The sequence below is a fragment of the Zeus faber genome (assembly GCF_960531495.2).
Source record: "Zeus faber genome assembly, chromosome: 11".
Taxonomy (NCBI): domain Eukaryota; kingdom Metazoa; phylum Chordata; class Actinopteri; order Zeiformes; family Zeidae; genus Zeus; species Zeus faber.
The window spans coordinates 25,837,234-25,856,967 of record NC_137205.1 but is presented as its reverse complement, the minus strand read 5'-3'; the positions used below and the strand labels follow the sequence as shown (position 1 = coordinate 25,856,967).

At 44.4% G+C, this 19,734-nt stretch overlaps 1 protein-coding gene across 2 annotated transcripts in view; it reads right to left on the bottom strand.

Moving 5' to 3' along the window:
- Positions 1-16,956, bottom strand: part of trip10a (thyroid hormone receptor interactor 10a) — a 25,642-nt gene extending 8,686 nt beyond the window's left edge. For both annotated transcript variants that reach the window (XM_080008852.1, XM_080008853.1), the window contains exons 1-9: positions 16,657-16,956; positions 10,902-11,017; positions 5,729-5,785; positions 4,798-4,945; positions 4,340-4,402; positions 3,726-3,830; positions 3,402-3,530; positions 1,128-1,274; positions 795-983 (exon numbers count right to left, since the gene is read on the bottom strand). In XM_080008852.1, coding sequence (XP_079864978.1) covers positions 795-983; positions 1,128-1,274; positions 3,402-3,530; positions 3,726-3,830; positions 4,340-4,402; positions 4,798-4,945; positions 5,729-5,785; positions 10,902-11,017; positions 16,657-16,680 — 978 coding nt within the window. In that variant the 5' untranslated portion in view covers positions 16,681-16,956. The remainder of the gene's footprint in view (positions 1-794; positions 984-1,127; positions 1,275-3,401; positions 3,531-3,725; positions 3,831-4,339; positions 4,403-4,797; positions 4,946-5,728; positions 5,786-10,901; positions 11,018-16,656) is intronic.
- Positions 16,957-19,734: the final 2,778 nt, after the last annotated feature.

Genomic DNA, 19,734 nt, shown 5'->3' with positions numbered 1-19,734 from the left:
ACAAGGGGAATCATAAATATATTTTCATAGGTGAATACAGCTCTCCATGCGCCCCAATCCAATATCATCCAATTGCACAGCTGGAGAGCTGTGGAACCGTTGCGAATTTGGAGCCGTTCCTCCAAATAAAACAAATAAAAACAGTAAAAACAGTGTGTTTTTACTGTTTTTAGCTGTTTTATTTGGAGCTGTTCCTTCAAATGAAACAACTAAAAACAGTAAAAACAGTGTCTCTTTGCTGCTTAATGCAAGTTCAAGTTCAACTTGCATTAAGCACTGTCCCTCCCAGTGACAAGCGGAGCAACTCACACGTTTTGTTTGTTTGAAGCTCTTGGAACATGGGATGGAAGACGGTCAATGATGACAACTAAACAATGATTATTATTGTCTTTATAGTTCATATCACTCCTGTAACCTTTCACCAGCGAAAAATGAGACACAATAAAATGTAAATATATTTAGAATTTATTTAGTTGCACGTGTCACCTCCATGAGTTGTATTTAAGAAACAGATTGTAGAGCCTATTTTTATTTTACCATGCAACAAATATATATATATTTTTAATTATTGGTAGTATTAATCGGTCAGATGTATTTTTGTTGATTAACGGTTAAACGGTTAATTATTAACATCCCTAATTGATATTACATCCATTTACCACCCTGCTCATCCAGACCACTTGTTTTACTGATGATGAGGAGGATGAACTACATCGAGCACTTTCATTGCAAGACTTCAGACATCTTCTCTGTCAGCGCTGGCAGAATAAGAACATTAACAACCTGGCTCCTACCTTGCTCTTCTTACTGAAAAGCCAGAAGTTTTTGCTCCTGTTCTTGCCCAGGAGGTCCATGGGGCCTTTTGGGGTGCCCAGGCTGCTGTCCGAGTTGGCCCGGTTGATTCCTTGACTGTAGTCCTCAAACTCCAGGTCCCCGGGACGCTCGAACCCCGACTTGTGCTGTTCTATGACGGCCATGGAATCCTGGAGGAAGACGGAACGATGGAAGAGAGAGACTGACAGCTTGGTACAATAGAGTCAAAAGAAAAAAATTCACCGGCACAAAAAAAAAATAAAAATAAAAAAAATAAATGCGCAAAAAAAATGCACAAAAAATACCCCACTCACATTCCTCTCATTAACATTGGTGCCCGCTTTAGTGATGCCCTCCAGGCACTTGCCGATAATGGGCATCACATGCTTTTCCGTGTCCGAGAACAAGACATAGCCCTGAGCCAATTTTCTTATCCGGGTCTCATCCATGTCTTGCAATTTCTGAAAGAGAAAGCACACAAAGACGACCATTGTCAGACATTTAAATTAGTTTATATGGGCTGGCTTCCGTATAAAATCATATAGTCTAACAATACACAATATACAAAATATACAGTACATCATATTTACAGTGTATGGTGCAAATAAAAATATTTGTGTGAGATGTTCAGGCTTTAGCCGTATACTATAAAATAATAGCAAAGAGTTGTGTTATCGGCCTTGTGTGTGTATATTGTATAAAATATATATATATATATATATATATATATATATATATATATATATATATATATATAGTTAATTGTACTCAATAAAATATAGAAATATGGCAGGATAATGGAAAATAAAGGTAGAATATTTAAGCATTATATACCTGAAGAATTTAAGTAAACGTAAAATAGTAATAATAATCAGTAAAATAAAATAATAATAATAATTATAATAATAATAATTGTCTTTCTATTCCGGTGATTTATGATGCAGAAGTTCATTAGTTCCAGCCTGGTTACAGTGTCGTTCTGTGGTCGGACGGTGTTTGCGGCTGTGAGTGGGTTTCCTACGCCGCAACAAATGGCGGTTATCATTCTGAATGAGGGCATCATGATTATGGCTGAAATTATAGTTACGATTATTAATCCATGTTGGGGAACAGAGTTATTTTATGGCACATTGTAAATCAACAGAAAACTGCCTTCACAATAATGTTTTTTATAAACCTATAAATAAATAAACTAAGGAAAGTGTTGTAACTGAATGGAATGCAGTGGATATATAATGAGAAAAATTGTCTGTAGTGGGCTACACATTTTTGTTGTAATTGTAACAAATCTTTGGAGGCATCTGGAAGGGAACCCAAAAACACAAAAAGAATGAAAATATTTCAAAACGCGTACACACTAAACACATGTTCCTTGCATTATGTAATTGCGTATTGTTATCGTTCCCGGTAATTATAATTCAGGAAATTTGTATACATTGATATCTCTGGAATGTCTCTAAATTCTGACAGTGTTTATATTTTGTAGAACTTATTCTGGTGCGTGTCAGTTGTCCTCAGAAGCGTATATATTTATGACGTTTACTACGCTGAGCTTTGTTCAATGCAATTGTCTTCTGGTAATAATTTAATTGTATTTTTTTTTTTTTTTACATAATTAAGTTTAAAATAAATAAAATACTACCTTTCACTATGTAACTTTGTATGGTTTAGAGTTTATATCTGATATTCCTTCGGTTAAAGTCCAATCAGGACTATAACTGTGTTTCATCAGACCGCAGCGCTGTCACATGATCTGTGTACTCTGTCAACGTGTGCATGTGCGCGGCGCCATCTTGGTGAGGTGGCGACTGTTGATCACAAACCTCCTCCACAATACTGAACTGTGCTATGGATGAAACTCAAACGATGCCATGTTGGAACTGCCCCGAATACAGTTCTTATTCATTTTGTCTGTGGGTTTCATCGGGTTTCCATGACGACCATGAAGTTCTGACATCAGTCCCATCTGCACGCGCCACCATCTTTGCAAAGACCCGGTCGTTGACCACTAGACTGTGATGCTATCATGTGACCTGCGTGAGGCATCATTTGCACATGCGCGCCTGTGGCGGCGACAATAGAAAATTGTTTTTTAACTACGCTACATTATTATCTGGATCAAACTTGGATGACGGCATGTTAGGGCCGCCTCGAATACCCATTTTATTCATTCTTGTCTGTGAGTGCGATGGAGCCATGACATCCATAGACTACTGACGTCACTTTTTCCATTAACAACAGCAAGGCTCCCATGCCTTCTGGGCTGGACTCCTAATAATAATAAAAATAATAAAAATAATAATAATAATCATGCTTTAAATATAACATGAACAATATATACTGCTTTAAAATAAAAATGTTTAAAAAATGTAGCATTTACTGTTACTGTACAAACCTTTAGTTTCATTCTAGTCTTATACTAGGAGATGAATTACCTAGGTATTAATTATATTTTAATTATTTATATTTTACTTATTGACAAAACCTAGCTGATGTCAATGTTGACTGCTACTTAGGACAGAAAAAGAGAATCACTATGATATTTACTATGACAAACACACAAAAAATGTCTCAGTTTGTTCACTTACGTTGAAAATGATTGGCATGTCATTGAAATAAAACTGGTTCTGCTCCTTGTTGTACTTCTGGAGCTGAGCTGCGTAGTCGTTCTTGCATTCCTCCGCTACGTGCGCTCTCATGTGCGCCTGCTGTTTGGCCTGGCACACACACACACACACACACACACACACACACACACACACACACACACACACACACACACACACACACACACACACACACACACACACACACACACACACACACACACACACACAGAGAGCAGAGCTTCACCATGGTGCACAACTGTCGTGTTGAACATCCGTGTATTGGACTTTGGGATTGGGAGTTACCTTTTCGACGTCCGCCTTCGTGGCATTGATGTCCTGGTCCGTTTTCTCGGCGTACTGCGCGGCCCGCTCGGCTTCTCGCCACTCCCTCTCAAAGCGTTTTTTACTCTGTTGATTTGGGTGTTTTGGCGACAGAGAGAAAAAAAAGGTCCGTGACCCCTTCATTTCATTGTACAGATCGCCGCGCTGTCAGGGCTTTGTCTCCATGAAATATGACGAGGTTTGACTATTTTGAGCCAAGCATTTTCTCATTATCATTCCAAAAAGGTTGGGCCAGGGAGCCTCTGGGGCCCTCGGGGTGATAAGTATGCCAGTCACCGCTAAAGAGAGACTTGGATTTACGACGCAGGTCTGAAGCAAAGCATGGGACAGCGTGATAACGCTATGAGAGATGTTTTGCCTGTTCCCAGCTCTGCCTATCTGTTTTTTACGACACAGACCTGAAGGAGAAACCAAACACATGGACACTGACAGCACATCGCTCGTAGTAACTTAAAAACTCAAAACCACGGCAAAATGCAGTCGTGGTCCGCAAACATGTCGAAATCCCCACATGAGGAACAGATTATTTCCGAGGGGAGGCCTTACATGGACATTTCAAATGAGAACCAACTTACACTGTCTAGCTGCTTATACGTGCTCTCCAAGCTCTGCTGGGCTTTCCTGGCATCCAGCAGATACTGCAAGCAGAACAGAAATAGAGACGGTAACGGCGGTCAGATGACTCTGCGGTGCACAGTCAGTCAATGGGGACAGGGGACGGAGTAAACAATGACCACCCAAAAAAGCCACGAAACAAAGCGTACGAGCAAACAAACCCCAGTGTGTCCGTCGCGGCGAAGCCGCGGCGCTGCACGTCCCCAGTGGGACGCTGCCAAACTATTCCCCATATGGAATGACACCCGCCATTGTGAGATCCTCCCTCATGCCATGCTGAACAGGGCTTCCTTCCCTGCCAGCGCAGCTCCACTCCCCCCGGCCCCCCTTTTTTATCTATTTATTTTTTTCCATCTCACTCCATCCTTTCGGAAAAGGGGCCGACTTTTTTAAGCTCGCATCCGTCTGAAGGGCTCACCGTCTTGCGCTCCTGCTTGAGCTCCTGGAGGTACTTGGTGAGCTCGATGCAGATGTTCATCATCATGTTCTCGGCGATGAGCTCCCTCTGCCCGGCGTAGTCGTTGGTCTCGTTCAGGATGTCCAGAAATGACTGGTAGCTGGAGAACCTGTCGGCATGCGAGGAGAGGGAGAAGGGCTTGGAGATGAGGGACGCGAAAGACGCTAGAGCGGAGACCCTCTAAAAAGGGCTTACATACAAAAGAAACAAACAAAAGCCATCGTTGGGCCTGGCAGCGATAACAATATTATCATTAAGGAAGTCATGAGCATATTATTTTCATGACTTCCTGCTTCCGTCTAAAATAGACAGAGGTAGCAATTGCATAGCTGTCACTAGAACCAGACAGTGACATGGTGTGTAAAAACACTCCAATCATTATTCATGACCCAATGATTGTCAGTCAGGGTGCTTCGACCAGACCTATTCGACTGCATTCAGTTGGGGTCCGATTTTCAACCACTTACCGACTTAGGGTCCTGACAAAACCTTAGATGTTAGAATCATTTAGAATTTAAATCAAAATTCTATTAAAACTCTCCAAAACACACGAGTAAAACAAAGAACAAGAAAATGCAAAACCACCTTCATATTCTTCAAATTATCTTCATCAATTTAGAAAAAATAAATAAATAAATAAAGCTAAAAAACAACAAAAAGATATCTAGATAATATTCTCTCAGGTTCTAAATTGTTAAATGGACAACGATTCACGGTATTTCTAAAAGATAATGTAACTCCAGTGAGAATTATATGATTCAAATAAGGAAGGCCATTAGTATCAAATGTGTCTTGATGGAACACTGAAGAACCTAAATTTATTTTTTAAATTTCATTTAAAAATAATTAATAACAACCATAAAAAATGAAATCCAACGTCTCATCCCCTCACCTGCACTCCGGTTCATCTTTGCTCCCTCGTTTCAGGTTGTATTTCTTTGACAAGTTCCTGTGGAGATGGAAAGAGGGTCAAATGAAGCGGGGCCCCATGAATATAAATTTTATTTAGAATGAAATGTACGATGAGCAATGACAACCCAGATAAGACACGATTGCAATTAATCCCCGGGGAGCACGTTTGTGACCATCATGGGGAAAAACAAACAATACACAAAATGCAGAATGGCTCCGTTAAAACAGAGACACTCTCTTCCGCCCCCCCGCCCCCCCTCCCCCCAAGTCATCCTGCGTTCGCTCTCCTTTTCACCACTTCCGGTCCGTCACGTGCCAGTCTACTCCCACTTCCTCTCGCCGAAAAAGCACGCGGGGCCCACGGCCTGGAAGGGAGCGAGGAGAGGGAGGTCGCAGGGCAAAGAAAGCCCTGCGGCTGCAGAATGAGGCCACTGTTTCAGGGAGACAACTTCCATTCTGCCCAGAAGTAGTCATATGACCTCACCTCACACACACACTTCGTAAACAGCCTTTTCGCGCACGCACACACACACACACACACACACACACACACACACACACACACACACACACACACACACACACACACACACACACACACACACACACACACACACACACACACACACACACACACACACACACACTTCCCCGCCCCCCAAGGCATTTTGAGGGCCGGTTCAGAGCTGGTGCCTAATCTCGAACCAGTCCTTGGCATTTCAACAGCAAGAGAACTGTCTCTCGGCCAGGAAAAATGCTTCCAGAGCGGTACCATTTCGCACCTGGACTAGAACCGAGAACAGTCTTTGTCAGGGGCTTGGGTCTGGGACAAGCAAGCCCTACCAAAACTGTTTGACAGTTTCTACATACTGCTCTGTGATCAGTATGGAATTCATGGACGTAAAATCTGGTCCGTGGAGCTCTCGAGTGGACATAAAATATATTAATATATGCAAAATGCAAAACATATTATATTTTATCGAGTAAGAGCTCACTTTTTCTTTAAATTATTAGAACACACACAAGCTGAGGGCTCCAGGGCTTCTCAACATTCCCTACCAAACTACCCGGTGTTCACCACAATTGCAATTATAATAATTATTATAAATATAGCTGCAGGCATTAGTGCACAGGGTGCAGTTTAGACGTGTCACGTTATTACAGTTTTCCGGGTTCTCTGAACGCAGCACGAGTTACAATTTTCAGAGTTTACTTTGAACGCCACATTGGCTCCTCCGGTATGCGGCCCACACAGCGCAACTACCCGAATGTGAATGACCACCCAGAGACGTTAACCAGATTTACAGTATATAACATGGGTTCACGATAGGGTTGCCGCAGTTGTTACTGGTTAAATGGTGCTCGGGCATACACCGATTACAATACTTGCCCACTAACCTTTTTTTTTTTTTTATGTTGTCATGAGTTTATTAACCGGTGGGAAAAATTCCTCACTGTGGCAAACCTAGTTCATGATATTACAAGGGGAAGTTCCCAACCACACGGTTCCATTCAAACGAATTAAACACTGCATGTCAGAGGCATTTTATTGAATCTTTTTACTTTTGGGACTAAAATAAAACGGACACAATTCTGACCCGTTGCCCTGGAGCTGCAAGCGAACTCCATGTGTGAGGACACAAACACGGAAGATGTTTTTTGACTGACTTGGGGGCGAGTAAGGAATGTCAACATTTAAGCCTACTATGCATTGTGCGTGTAGATGAAATGATTTTGGTATATTGATTGGTATATGATACTTCAATCTACAGATTAGGCATTTAAGTGGCACCGAAATCTGCATTGCGATTCGGTCCCGTAGATACCGGTCGTATAGGAACCGGTGCCATATTGGCCCAACCCTAGTTACGACCGGCTCGAATGCCGCAGAGTAAAGAGGGACACAACGCCGGATTTGATGCGAACAGAATGTGTTTATTGACAAAAAGGGCTAAAGTGATAAAGTATTCAAGGAAAAGCTGGGTGCTGTCTCACATGGTCTTGGCCCATCCCGCAATTGCCCGAAGCAACCACTACAGACCGATGGAGTCTACACCCTGCACCTTGCACGATGCAAACACCCCCCCCAGAGCCACAACCTGCACATATATAGCACAAATATAGCATATACGGCTTAAATTGATGATAATGTCACAAGCGGCCCGCTCCACAAACTCATCTCGCTCCACCACCCGATCGTTGTAGAACTGCAGTTACAGTGTCATTCTATGATGGGGCGGTGTTTGCGGCTGAGGGTGGGCTTGCTACGTCCAAACTAACGGCGGTTATCATTCTGAAGGAGGGCTGCATGATTATGGCTGAAATGATAATCACGATTATTTTAGTCAATATTATGAGCATGATTATTTATCACGATTATTAATCCATTTTGGGGAACAGAATTATTTTATGGCACTTTGTAAATCAACAGAAAACTGCCTTCACAATAATAATGTATTTTATAAACCTATAAATAAATAAATAACTAGATCGATAAATAAATAAACTAACGTCAGTGGTTTAACTGATTCCAATTAGAGGATAAATAATGAAATAAATTGTGTGTATTATTGGGCTACACATTTTTGTTGTAATTGTAGCAACTCTTTGAGGCATCTGGAAGGGAACCCAAAAACACAAAAAAAAAAAAAAAAAAAAAAAAAGAATGAAAATATTTTGAAACACAGACCTTGTATGATGTAATCACTTATGGTTATTATTACCAGTAATTATAATCCAGGAAGTTTGTATACATTGAAATCTCTGGAATAATATAATAATTTCTGACAGTGGGTTTTTATTTTGTAGAACTTACTCTGGTGCATGTCAGTTGTCCTCAGAAGCATGAATATTTATGATGTTTATTACTCTTGCATTTTCTTTTTAATCCAATTGTCTTCTGGTTATACTTGAACTTCATTTTTTTTTCCAAACACAATAAAGTTTAATAGTAATAAAATAATACCTGCCCCTATGTCCATTGGAAGCAAAACAGCTGTATGATCCTGCATATCGACTAAACGGGTGCCCAACCCGACAGACCCCGGTTTTAGAGCGGGAAAAAAAAAGCCTAACTCCTTTCCAGGCATTAGTTTATTATAATCATGGCAGCAGAATGACGCGGCAACAACAGTGTTTTAATGAGTCGCATATTCCAGAAAAAATAACTTTATTTAGCCGCTAGGAAAAAGTCGAACAGAAAGTCCAGACAAGCAGCAGGAAGCTGATTTATTTTCTGAGCAAGATATGAATATTCAAAGGGTACACGTTCTGAACGCATCCTCATCGGTCAAGTCCAAATTTGTCTTTATTATTATTACTACTACTACTACTTTTACTACATAGTCTACAGCAAAAAGGAGATTAAAAACAATGATATTTGAAATGCACTGTAAACTACAGGGCGATTGTTGCAGGGAGAAGTATTGTCAGCTTTGTTTCAGAGGGATCGTGTGGTGCTTAAGCATAAATTAAACGATTTATGTATATTTATAGGAAAGGCAGATTATTTTATACATTTTAGAAAAACATTAACAACTGGCAAATACAACTTTTTTTTTTTGCGTGTGTGTCGATGACCGTCGATAAGCGTCAATCACCCGATTTTGAAATAACCGGCCCAGCGCCCCCAACTTGCGCATGTGCACAGCGCCATCTTGGTCAAGAGGTGAGGAGGGCATTGTTGATCACAAGCTCCATCAACAATTCTGAACTGATCTGGATGAAACTTGAACAACGCCATGTTTAAACTGCCCCGAATACACATTTTATTGATCTTGTCTGTGAGTGCGGCAGATCCATAGACTACGGACTGACTGAACAAGTATAATTTGGTATAATTAACTAGTATAATTAGCGGTCCCGCCCCAAAGGCGGGATTACACTTAATTACACTTGTTTTCGTAGAACATAGAACATGACATTTAATATGTTCTATCTGTCTCATTACCTAACCCAATGACACCGAAAAGATCATATTAAGAAGCCAAACATAAGCGATAAATAATAATAATACGCATATGGTGCGTGCATAAGCGCATACATGTGAGTGTGCATGATCGTGCGTAACCACGTATCTACAGTGAGGTAATGACGTGGCTCTTGGCCCCGTTTTCCCTGTAGAAAAGCAAACCGGTTCTTAAAAGGAACCCACTGCGAACCGCCACTCGCACCGGCCCAGAACCAGAACTAGGTTTGTGTTGATGGAAAACGGGTCACAAACACACACACACACACACACACACACACACACACACACACACACACACACACACACACACACACACACACACACACACACACACACACACACACACACACACACACACACACACACACACACTTTCTTGAGCAGCGACAAGTACAGCCGTGAGTAGGACCACCGTCCTACACACAGTCACCGTGGATTCAGGATGAAAAGCCTCTCAGGGCAGGTAACTACAACAAGACAGCTGACCTGCAGCTTCTGAATGAAAAAAAGATATGGAACGTAAATGAAACTTAAACTGTTTAAAAAGTCGGTGGGATGAACTCGGCAACTGGTCTCCAAAGTCAGAAATTTGAAATGTTAGTGTTGCGGTCTACCCTGGTAACTTGGCCTTCTGAGAAAATTTGGCATTTCAATTGTTTTTCCATCACCATCATGACCAAGATTGGATCATGGCCGGAGATCATCTGACTTTTGTTTGCTTCCACGTACAATACAACTCTATTTGAAGTACCATGATGAGAAACTCTGGATTTTACAGTAATGGTCATCCATCAACACAAGTCATAAACACCAGTCCGGCATCCTACTTGACTAATGTGGAGCACGTGAAAAACTCGTGTTAAAGTGTTAAATCGCTCATTTGAACTGAAGAACGATTGCAGTCCCGAGTGCGGAGCTTTGTTGTTATGAGACTTGAATGAGAACAAGATTGCCAGAACAGGATTGACCCATGAAATCAAACCAGAATAAGACTCCAGCAGTGGACAAGGTTGTTCATGACGGTAGAAATGCAGACATTTTTTTGGCAACACACACACACACACACACACACACACACACACACACACACACACACACACACACACACACACACACACACACACACACACACACACACACACACACACACACACACACACACACACACACACACACACCCTACCTCAGTTGCTTGGCATAGCTCTGTTCTATCTCTGTCCTCTCCTTGACAAATTTCACATACTTCTCCACAAGGTCCAGGCCAGATTGCGTGTGCTTGTCAATGATGTCATATTGGTCCTGCCAAAAAGACAAAAGGGATGAACGTTAGGCCAGACACTGTCACGGTCCAAAAAACACTTTGGACACTTCAGAGCTGAAACAAGGAATTGGTCTTGGACCGAGGTGCAGCGATACGTCAAAACAGAGGCAGACACGAGAGGACGGGATTTGACATCTTCAGAAGCAACCCGCTCACCAGCTGCCACACACACACACACACACACACACACACACACACACACACACACACACACACACACACACACACACACACACACACACACACACACACACACACACACACGCCGATTTATAGAGCTGTGACCATTATTAAATAGTCGCAATTATTCGAGCTTATCACGATCATTTAGTGAAATCGTTACATTGATATAATTACGCATTTCCATCCAAATGTAAGGGATTCTAAGTCGATGTGTCGAAAGGCTGCAACAAATAGATGACAAAGCTGCCGCATTTTATCAGTTGAATTGAGGAAAATGACCATAAGATGGCTCTTATTTTAAAAAGGTGTAGGAGTATTATTACACTGTCAAAGGCTAACATTATGATAGTTGCATAGGATGAACAAGAAAAGACAACTGAATTCATTACGGGCAAAGTTAACTCTCATTTCAATGTGTACACAAAATCAAACAAAAAAAAAAAAACAGCAGGGAACAAAGCACCAAGGGACCAGAGGTGCTGACGGAAAGGCACCAGTAGATAAGTGGAATATGGATGGAATTCTTGGATCTTCGATTGACATTCCAGTGGGTCAACCCACATCACGTCCGTTAAATAATCCCGGACGCGAGGCAACAAACGAAAAACACAGAGACTTAGAGGCTTCCCTGCGCGCGCAGCCCTGGAGATTCCACAAATTTCTGTCTGACACCGCGCGCGGGTCCGGATCACGGCCGAGTTACCGGAGCTTTCCCTGCGCATCGCGTCACTGAAGCTGCGCCGCTCCGAAAGCGAGGCCAAGGGAGGGCGCAAGGTCGCGAGGAGGCGGGAGACGGGAGGCCGCCCCGCCCGCCCCATCTCGTGCACATCCTGTACCGGCCCGAAAAGGGTTTCAGCTCCGTCGTCTTATTGGGATTCGCGAGGGTCAGAGGAGGTGCATCGCCTCGTCTCCTTTCGCTCCCTTCCTTATCCGGGAGGGAACTTCATGACACCTTCAAGCTCGGGCAAGTCTGAGCGGGGGAGATGACGTCCAGCTAGTTCCGAGCGGATATTCCCCCACCTCACCTCTTCTCAATTTGCTGATTGCTTTTACAGTACTTTACAGGGCTGTTAAAACAGGTTCCCGACAAGTTGTGCCATGTTGTTTTTGGCCAATCCTAACCTTTAGACAAAATAAAGGAGAGAGCGTCCAAACGGACATAAGACAACTCTTCAGCAAAATTGCATAAGGCGTTCAACTTTGAGAACACCTACAGTAAGGCCAAAGCCGAGGGAACTCCATTACTATGTCAGTCCAATGTGAAGGGGGCAGAATATAGCCGGCATTTTCGTATCCACAATAAAGAAGAGATCCTTCTTGTGCCTAAATTGCATTTCAAAGGAGTCCCCAACCTGCAATGCCGTTTTCTAATCTTATCACCAAAAAACACCCACAACAACTCCATTCTTTGCGCGACCTGCGGAATGTCAAGCGCGAAAGGCTTCTCTGTTTTCTGTTTTCCTGTTTCCCCCGTTTGAGTGAAAAAATTGATTCGCTCAGATTGTCCCGCTCTCTTCCTGCGTTTTCCTCGCCATCATTTGCTCCCTTTGAACAAGGTCTTTGTGCAAGAAAAGTGTTTTCCCTGTGCGTGGCCGGCAGAGCTCCCGGCCGCCGCTGCGGCTCAGGACGGGAGAAAGAAATCCGGAGCGACGAGGTTAAAATTCATAACTTTGGTCTGGTGCAGACGCTCGGTGAACCAGAACGTTGTCGGGTATCTTTTACATAAAAGGACTTGCAAGGCTCTCTATGGTACACAGATTTGACATGGATTTTCAACCATAAGGGAGGGATCTGACTTCAAACTTGTCAGAATAATAAACATTACCGCGCTACGTCAGGAGACTTGGTCCTGGTCGAGTGCAATGCAACTGAAGCCCCTTTCCCCAGACGGAACATTTCTGGATAAAAAATTAATAAAATAAGGCAGTAGGTAGTCATTCCCACATTGATCTCCTTTACAGAAAAGTTCCGCAAAGTTAAAGTTATTAAACCCAAAGTTATTAAATTAGTGTGATTTCAGCGTCATTTTCAACCTGTCCTCCACCCTCTGTGTCCGGAGGAGGAATGTTCTCCACCCGGTCTTCCCCTCCCTGTCCACTCGCTCTCTCCGGCTCTGCGCTTGCCCGATGTCCCCGCACCGCACCGCTGACTCTAAAAGACACCTCTGGGGTCTAAGTGGCATTTTTAACAAGAAAAATAATGCAATTGAAGAATATAGAAGACCTGTCTCCGTGGAGACTGGATGTGTTTCGGTTTCTCATCCGAGCTCCACGGTTCGGAACTCGCCATTTTTCCGAACGCCCGAAATAAATATTCGTAAAAACCCACTTTTTGTGCCTTATTTGGATTCGGCTGCACTCCTACACTTTACGGCAATGTGAGTGCCGCCATTCCCGCTCACTTCCATTCACAGCCGTGCCGGCATTTTCCCCAGGAATGATACGAGGCTGAGAGTGGCGAAATTTTCCGTAACGACTTTCAAGGAACATCGAGAGCGGCTCCTTTTTCCCCACATGACCCCGATACGGAACATTGCCGGTAGATTTAGGGCTTTCGGTGCAAGTGGGAAAGGGGCTTGAATCAGTTTGGCGAACAGAACTAACCCCTCAAGTGCTTTTGTTTATTTTATTTTATTTTTTTAAGAAAGCCGCGACAGCCCGTGGCACCCTGCCAGGCAAATTCTTTGAGCACAGCACACTTCATTGTCATTGTCACGCTCCTGTCGAACTTCAAAATTGCTCCCAGTAGATCAAACGGCTGCCGTCAGTGTCTGCCAATCAAGCCTGAGATTGGTTCATACACATCTAACACATACAGTAAATGGTGTACGTCTCCACGGGGACTCTTTCCAATTACCGAAGACGTAAATACTCTTCATACCGTAGATATGCACAAAGTTAACAATCAATCAACTATCGAGGAATCCCGAATAAGAACTGAATCGATAAGATTTCAAAATCAAACAATTAACTGAGCAACCTGCGCGTTCTTGTTTCAATCGTATCAACGGGGGTTTTTCGCCCCCGCCCCCGCGCAGGGCGTTTAAAAAGGGGCCACATTCAGCGTTGCAGTCCCTCTCCGGAAGGAAAGGGGGGAAAAAAACACCCCGTGGAGCAGGAAGTAGAACAAGTGGACGGAGGCTTCCGGAAGAACGACAAACAACAAACGTCGCTGCGCATGGAAAGCGGGAGCTTCTCGATGCCGGAGGAGAAAACCACATGTTGAGTCGTAAATATTCCTGTGTGTGCAGAGCAGCTCGGCGGGTCTTACCTCAAACTTCTCCATTTTGAAACTAAACCAAATGAAATGAGTAGAAACGGACCTCGCAACGAGTCACAAAATCTTGTACGACCGTGTGGGTCACCGGTGACTAGGGATGTAACGGTATACCATTTAAAAAGGTACAGTACACCGTGGTATCAAGCAACCACGGCTCCGAACCCTAAGTCTTTCCCTGTAATACCGTGCCCACGGCATAAATGTATGTTACAAAACTGAAGATGTAAACTTTAATTCACCCTCACCTTATGTTGCCACTGTGCGGCAGCAGACTAATCTGAGCAGTATTTTCAGCAGCAAAAAAAAAAAAAAAGGATTCAAAAACATGTTTTGGGGACATCAGAGACCTATATTAAGTTATGTTAAAAGAAGCGTAACAGGTCCCCTTTAAGTGAACCCTGCAACACTCCCCGCCAAAAAGAAAAAAAAAAAAACAGAAAAACTGGTATCAAAACATGACTGAAATAACTTTGAAATGAGTCATCAAGAGAGGGAATTCACTTAAAAGACTGTGACGTCCTGAGTCACTCGGCTGTCATTTAGATTCCAGCGACACCACAGGTAGTGAGCGCTGACAGACGCCGGCCTAGCAGCGCTCGGCATCGGGGCCAAAGCCCGGGCACTGATCTCGCTCACTGAAAAACTCGCGTCTCAAAATAGCATTTGGATTAACGCTGAGGGCGAGCCGGGGGACAGACGCCGGAGAGCAAACTCCGCCGCAGAAAGTCCCTCGTGCAGAATGTTGACAAAACCAATTACACTTTACCGGGCCGGACTGCAGTCGTGCAAAAAGATGTTATTTAGGTATGAATCATGTTGGTGCCACGCAGAGCAACTCTAGGCTGATCGACCAAGTCTAGAGAGAAACCCCTTCGAGAAACTATCGGGGGGGGGGGACCTTCCTCTGAACAGTTAATAGAAATGATTCACCGAATTGAGACGCGGGGATGTTTGAATTGGGGCAAGACTAATTAGGCCCTGTCCCCCTTTTCCGTCCTCGCCGCTGAGAAGGGGGCAGGGGGACGCCTAAAAAGAGCCTCTGTAACGAGGTCACAACCTACCTACCCGCCTCTCTGCGGATTCTGTTTACATAGTCCGATTTATTTCTCCCCCCCCCTCTCCGCGTGATCGTGTCCCTACAACGGTTTTGCGTCTTACGTTTGTTTTCGTTTTTTAACGCTGCGCTCTCGCCGCTCAACGGCAGGTGCCGCAAGGTGCTTTACCGACGAGGCTGGCGCGGTTTCCTATGGCTAGGGGTCTGTCAAAGCGGTTCCCCCCCGGCAAACTGAGAAACAGCTGAGTTATTTCATTTACGAGACACAAGTGCCGTCCACTGCTACCTCAGCTCACTAGGGAATAGGGAGCCGGGGCCGAATCCTACCCGACACTCCCAAAACCTCCCAGAGCGGGGTGGGGGGGTCCGTCGGAGACGCAGCCCTATGGGGATGGGCTCCGCCGCCTGATGCACTTCCAATCAAAGAGGGCCCCGGTGATGCGAAAACGTTGAGCTGTCAGAGATCCCGCTTGGAATTGGAGACAAGCAAAACGGGTGAACGATCTCACACCGTACGGGGCTGGAAGGAGGCATAAGTGAAGGGCGACAACAGGGGCTGATGGAGAGTGGCGGAGGATGTGCATCTGCGAAAGACAAGCGGGGTCCCTTGAAGTGGCGGGGACGTTTGTAAAAAGAAACCCAACAAACAATAATAATCACCCGGGGGGGGGGGGGCATCGAGGGCTTGCTTGACCGCAACTACGCCGGCTCCATCAAATTTCACCAGGAATGGCGGACCCCGCCACCGACACCGGAAACAGCATCACATGCACAGCGCAAACACATTGGAGGGCCGCTTCATTAAAAGTGCCAGGTTAAAAGAAAAGACATGTGTGTCAACTTTTTTTTTTTAATGTATTTTAATCGTACGGATTACCACTTTAAGGAGATTGTCGTTGAACGCGTGTCACCAAGCGAGCAGGGAGGGTTGTTTTCTGGGGTTTTGTTTTTTCCTCCTTCCCTCCTTCCCCTCCACTTACATACATTGCAACTTCTCGAGGAACGCAACACGCATCCACGCCGACGATTCCCTAAACGAGAGTGAGAATGAATTTATTTATTTTTTTTTCCTCCTTCTTTTACAAGACATTTCGCCCTCACCCAGAGATCCGTGCCCCAGTCCATGTCCACCGCGTCGTCCGGGTCGCCTGGTCCTGAATACAAAGAAAGTTCTCCGGGGGGGGGGGGGAGTTTATCCCTGCGCTCCGGGGGAGAGGACGCCCTGGTCCCAGCGGCGCTGACGAACTACCGCGTTGGCGGCCTTTCCTTCGCGGTCCCGCTTCAAAAGACGCTGGCGCCCGGCGTCGTGTCACCAAACGTCAAGCGCCGCGCCTCGCCTCGCCGAGTATCGTTTATCTAAGTATTTTTTTCCATGGCAGCGCGGAGAGGAGGATAAACTGGCTTTCATGTCCGCGTCACTCCCCAAAATCCTAATTCTTAAAGGGGAAGCGCGCGGCGCCTAACCACGTTCCACCAGTTTGACTTTGAAACGCACTATTCAAGATTTTTAAAATCTGTCTTCGAGAAACATTTCCACCGGTGTATTTATTTTATTGTTTTAACATTTTTTTAACATGGTGGTGTTGTTTTTTTTTGTTTTCTAATTATTCGTTCATATTTAAATCGTGATTTTATTTATTGTGTTGTTGTGTAGTTTTTGGGTTTTTTTTCAAATCATCTATTTTTACTTTCAGTTTAATTACTATCGTTATTTGTTTTCCTGCACAAACTGTACAGCTTTATTAAAAAAAACAGCCTTATTTTACATATTCTTATATATTTTACTTATTGTTTGACATTTATGTATCTTGTATGTATCTTGTACGTGTAAACATACTTGGCAATAAAGACGATTCTGATTGTGGATGTGGTTACATTACATTATCCTTATCCTGTGTTTATTTCTACTGTATTCACCGCTGACATTGTTTCTATCATTTTGATTCATTAAAAAAAAAAAAAATAGAAATCCGTAAAGTAAATGTATTCTACATGTCTATGTGTGCCACTAACAAAGATGTACGTGCAAATGCAAAATCATCAGGCAGCCAACATTTATTATATTTGTCAACAATGCCACGAATATCTGAGCCAGGCGAATTGCACTCAGTTGAAGTACGCGATATTTGCTTGTTCACCAAAGCAACGGTACAACAACAACAACAACAACAACAACAAAAAGTCAAAAAAAAAAAGGACACAGTGGAGGAGAAGCATTCTGAGACGCCGGGAGGTGCATTGCACAGGCGCAAGGCTCGTCGATTCCCTCCGCAGCCATGCGCCGGGGCTAGCGCAGTTAGCCTAGCGCCCGCGGCCACCTGGGACGCGGCGGGACAGACGTTATACTGACCTCGCCGTGTGGATCTCGACACAAAGCGAATCCACTATTTTTTGTTGAATTACAAATTGCAGAATCCCGAGCAAAGATGTCAACCTGTCTTGAGTTAAAAGTAAAACACAGCGTCGTCAGGGTTGGAAGTCATTGGTCGTACATAACGGTTCAAGAAAGAAAAAAATGTAAACACCTTGTGAATCCTCAAGGTCGAGGTTTAAATGTGTTACGCTCCATGAGGCAAGTAGTAAATAAGTTAATATGTTCTCTGCATGTTATTTGACATAGGGAAGTTTTGTTGGACTAAATTATATTGTCCGCGATTTCTTCTGTAGTGCCGGCACAGGCATATAATTAATGGAACTACCAGGAAAAGTGTCACCGTCCCCAACACCACACCGACGATCGCGATGGAATGATCTGCAACGCAAACAGGACAGAGAGAATGAAGCCAAAACATCAAGTATTTCAGTTCAATTTCAGATTGTAAACACAGTTCGACACGCGGCTAAGATAACTGGTTTATGCTGTGGATGTTTGGGCTGCTGATGAAAGAAACAGAAACAGTCTTTACTCGTCACGCAACACACCACACCCGACACATGCTTGCACACACACGCTTTGATGGTGGCCGGTGAAATGGTTCCTCTGCATTTGACCCATCCTGGCTTGTCCTTCCTCCGGGGGCACAGCCAGGAGCAGTGGGCAGCATACGTGGACGCGCCCGGGGACCAGGTGATAAGTGTCCATCGCTGGTCAGACGATGATGTGTGCATGTTTTTGGTGGGGGTCCTTACTGACGTGAGGTGGAGGAAACCCCCATGTGAGCACGGGGAGAACATGCAAACTCCACACAGAAAGGCTCCTATTTGGGAGATAACCCGCCCGGAGCACGGTGCCAACAGCGCCCCAGGCGGGAATCGAACCCAGGACCTTCTTGCTGTGAGGCAGCAGTGCAATGCTGTTGTTGTTGTTGTTGTTGTTGTTGTTCAATGGGTGCGGCGCTACTGTTGGGGCTACCCCGTTTAAATAAAGGTTAAAGAAGAAGACAAAAAACAAAAACACAAACATATAGACCAAAACCCTGCGATAAAGTTTTTGTCCCGCGTCATCGTTCTTTGATGAAATATTTTCATTAAAAAAAAATCATAATAATAAATAAATACATACAAAATGTAAATGTTGTCAACGTGCTTCACATTTACTGTACCTTCCAGCACCACCGTGGTGCTTCTTGTCACGTTCCCAACTTTATTCGTGGCAACGCAGGCGTAAGTCACGGCGTTGGCCGACGTGGCTCCCGTGACGCGGACGCTGCTCTGGCACCCCCTGGCGGTTTGCTCGGCGTTAGCCGCGGGGCTGTATGACCACCGGACCAGCGGAGGAGGGTTCCCCTGGGCGCTGCACTCCAGGAGCACGTCGGCGCCTCGAAGCACTTCCAAGGTGTCGTTCCCCCGCTTGAACTCGGGGCCGTCTGGCAAAGGGGACGGGGAGGGGGTTGAGAGAGATCCGGGGCCAGGGAAACAAATGGAGGAAACCTGTCTTTCATTCTCGTCACAATTTATACTCATTTTGTTCAAAATCCGCCAGGCAGGGGACACGCCCGAAGACTTTCAGAAACCAGCAGAGCACATTCAAAGACCGCAGGGGTTGGGGACCTCGCACCGGGCCGACGTTATAGGAGGCGGGAATTTAAAAAAAAATCCATATCCGGTCATGAAACTCACATAAAATGTCGACACGCAGCTTGTGGGCGGCCGTTCCGTGTTTGTTGGTCGCCTCGAGTGTGTGATTGCCGCCGTCGCGCCTCGTGAGAGTCTTGGGGGAAGACGCCGCCTCTCCATCTT